Source organism: Falco biarmicus, chromosome 1 (assembly GCF_023638135.1).
Source record: "Falco biarmicus isolate bFalBia1 chromosome 1, bFalBia1.pri, whole genome shotgun sequence".
Taxonomy (NCBI): domain Eukaryota; kingdom Metazoa; phylum Chordata; class Aves; order Falconiformes; family Falconidae; genus Falco; species Falco biarmicus.
This window is the reverse complement of record NC_079288.1, coordinates 19573770-19576608: the sequence shown is the minus strand read 5'-3', so window position 1 is coordinate 19576608 and position 2839 is coordinate 19573770. Positions and strand designations below refer to the sequence as shown.

General features: G+C 66.2%; 1 protein-coding gene across 1 annotated transcript; it reads right to left on the bottom strand.

The window, feature by feature from the left end:
- Positions 1-330: 330 nt before the first annotated feature.
- TLCD1 (TLC domain containing 1) lies at positions 331-2465 on the bottom strand. Its single transcript, XM_056361663.1, has 4 exons — positions 2212-2465; positions 1951-2033; positions 1568-1650; positions 331-1092 (listed from the first exon to the last, which is right to left on the bottom strand). Exons 1-4 carry the CDS (start codon positions 2406-2408, stop codon positions 697-699), a joined length of 759 nt encoding a protein of 252 aa, XP_056217638.1. The 5' UTR covers positions 2409-2465; the 3' UTR covers positions 331-696.
- Between the last annotated feature and the right edge of the window lie 374 nt (positions 2466-2839).

Genomic DNA, 2839 nt, shown 5'->3' with positions numbered 1-2839 from the left:
AGGGTCGGTACCCCTGCTGGCTCCCTGCCCCTGCTCCCTGCACAGCCCTGGGTCTCTGGAAGAGCGATGAGGGAGAAGGAGGAGGGGAGGGACCCATCCGTGGGAGGGATAGAGGTCTTGCTGCTTAAGGCTCAGCTGGTAGGATGCAGTAGGCTAGAGTGCATCCCTGGAGGGTCCCTAGAACAAAGCAAGTGGCAGAAATGTCCCCTCTCCCTGAGGGCTGCCAGCCCTTGGCTGGGAAGGGATACATCCTTTCCCATGGCCCTGTCCATCCCCACCACCCTCCCTGTAATCCTGCTCTGCCCCACAGAAAAGTCAGTCCAGGCATGCTGCGGCAGCAGTAAACAGACCGATTTTAATGCACATAACACCCAACATCATCATGGGAGGGACTCGTCCCTTCCCTCACAACCCTCTCAGGCTATCAGCCATGAAACAGCCACCCCTGGCCCTCCAGCTGCCTACGTGGAAGCCAGCTTGGGCTGCTTCTCCAGTGGCCATGCCCCTGGCTTCGGCAGCGACCCTGTGGCTCGGTGAGGCTGTCGGGCTGGTCCAGCAGAGAAGTGCTTTTAGGCAGCAGAGCGGGTGAAGGCAGGGCCCGGGGCCAGGGAGCGAGCCCTAAGGCACATCAGAGCAGGTTTGGAGAGCCCAAGACCTCCAGGAGCCAGAGCCTGGATCCCCATCGGCACACAAGTCTCAGTCTATCAGAAACTTCTCACCATCCACATCTCTCCCCGCAGAGCCCTTGCGCAGGGAGGGGAAAAAATCAGAGCGGAGGAGGCGGGAGAAGTACATGAGGATCATGGCATCGAGCAGTAGGAGGTTGGCGGTGAGGAAGGCACCCTGGCCCTGCACCTCCACGAAGCGGAGGAAGTACCAGGTGAGGTAAGCCTGGGGCGCCAGGCGGAAGGCGAAGTACATCACCAGGTTGACGTACTTGTTGGCCTCGTAGAGCGCTGGGGAAGGCACGTTGCTCATCTTCAGCAGCATGCGGATGGTGAGGAAGATGTTGCTCACCTCCACCAGCAGCAGCAGCATCGCCGCCACTAGGAAGCGGCCTGTGATGATGAGCGAGACGAAGGCAGAGATGGCCTGGGATGCACACATAGAGCGAGGTCAGCTCTCCTTGCCTTGGGGAGGTGAGTCCTTCCCCACCAGGGTCTGGGCGTAGCTAGGTGGGAGTATGCGGTGCTGCTCCCCCCACACCCAGAGATACCAACAGCGCCCCAGGCACCTGAGCCGAGGCAAAACCAGTCTGGAGAGCTAGTTATCCTGCGGCCAGTCACACCTCTCTGTGCTGGGGAGCTGGGACCAGCCTCCGGCTCTTCCCTCGCCCAGCGCGGCAGCCTGTCTGGCTCCCGGCGCTCTGAGCCGACGCTGGCAAGCGTCCTGCCCCGCCAGGCGCCCTCGCCTTGTTGATGTGCAGCCTACCTGGCAGCCAGGGCGAGGCAGAGGGAAGGGCTCAGGCTTGCTCTGCTGTTAACGCACAAAACCTGGCTGGGTTGAGCCCTGGGGTGCCTGGTAGCCCCCCTGTGCTGGCCCCTTGCCTCCTGGGGGCCATACTCACCATGGCATGGTGCACCAGGTACTCCCAAGATGAGCGGGACTGGTGGTTGAAGATGATGTCAAGGCTGTCGTGGATGAAGTAGCCTGTGGGATGAAGGGGAGCATCAAGACCCAGCTGGTGCAGCATCACCCACTGCGGGAAGGGGGAGCAGTGAGGAGGAGGAGGGTGGTGTGGCTGTGCTCCAGGCATCAGGGACACCTCTGCCCAGGCTGAGCGTGGAGAGACAGCCCAGGGCTGCCACCCCATGGGCTCCATGGGAGGCACGGGGAGTCACCCAGCCCTTGAGCTGGGGGCTCATCCTGAGCTGGGGAGCTGGTGAGGCTGAAGGGGAGCAGGCAGAGCCCGGTGGGTGGCCGCAGCCGTTGCCGTGCCCGGCTCCTTACCCGAGGAGAAGCAGACCAGCAGGTGCCCTGAGACGCTGTAGCCGTCCTGGATGTCGGAGAGCAGCTCCGGGGAGTGCCAGAGGCTGGGGGTGAGGAGGGGGGGGTAAGCGGGTCAGCCTGGACGGTGGGGCAGGGCGCTGCCATGGGGGGACACGGGGGACCGCGAGCTCCCCCGCCCCCCCTCCCCTGGGGGACAGCCCCCCGACCGTGCTCCCACGGGGGGCCGGGAGTCCCCCCTTCGCCCCGTAGCTGCCCCGGTACCTGAGGAGGGCCCATAGCCCGGCCAGCACGGAGTGCGCAAAAGAGACGAGGAGGTTCCGCCAGCGCCAGGCGCGGCTGGGGCGGCTCCGCACGGCGGCGGGCCGGGGCAGGGCCAGGGCGGCCCGGCGCAGCGCCCCGAAGAGCGCCACGCTGCCGCCCACCAGCGCGGCCGAGGGAGCGCGCCAGCCCGGGCCCATCGCCGCCAGCTCCGCCGGCGTGCGGCGCCCCGCGGGCCACGCCCCTCTGACCACGCCTCGCCGCCGGCGACGTATATGAGTGGCCACGCCTCCCTCGTTAGCCACGCCTCCCTTGCTTGGCCGCTCCTCCCCACCGACGGACGACACCTTCCTATCGGCTACGTCTCGTCGTTGACCCCGCCTCCCCGCTGGCCACGCCTCCCTCATTGGCCACATCTCCTTGACCACGCCTCCCGCAGGCGATGGCCCGGCAGCGGGCGTGTGGGGAGCGCGTAGTGCGTGTGCAGGCGGGGCGGGGCGTTGCACGCACGTGTGCAAGGCGCTGCACGTGTCTCCTTTGCCAGGCCTGGCACCTGGCTGCAGGTGGGCACGGGGTGCTGAGCGTGGCTTGTGTGCGAGTGTGTAAGGCACTCAGTGCGTGTGCGAGGCGT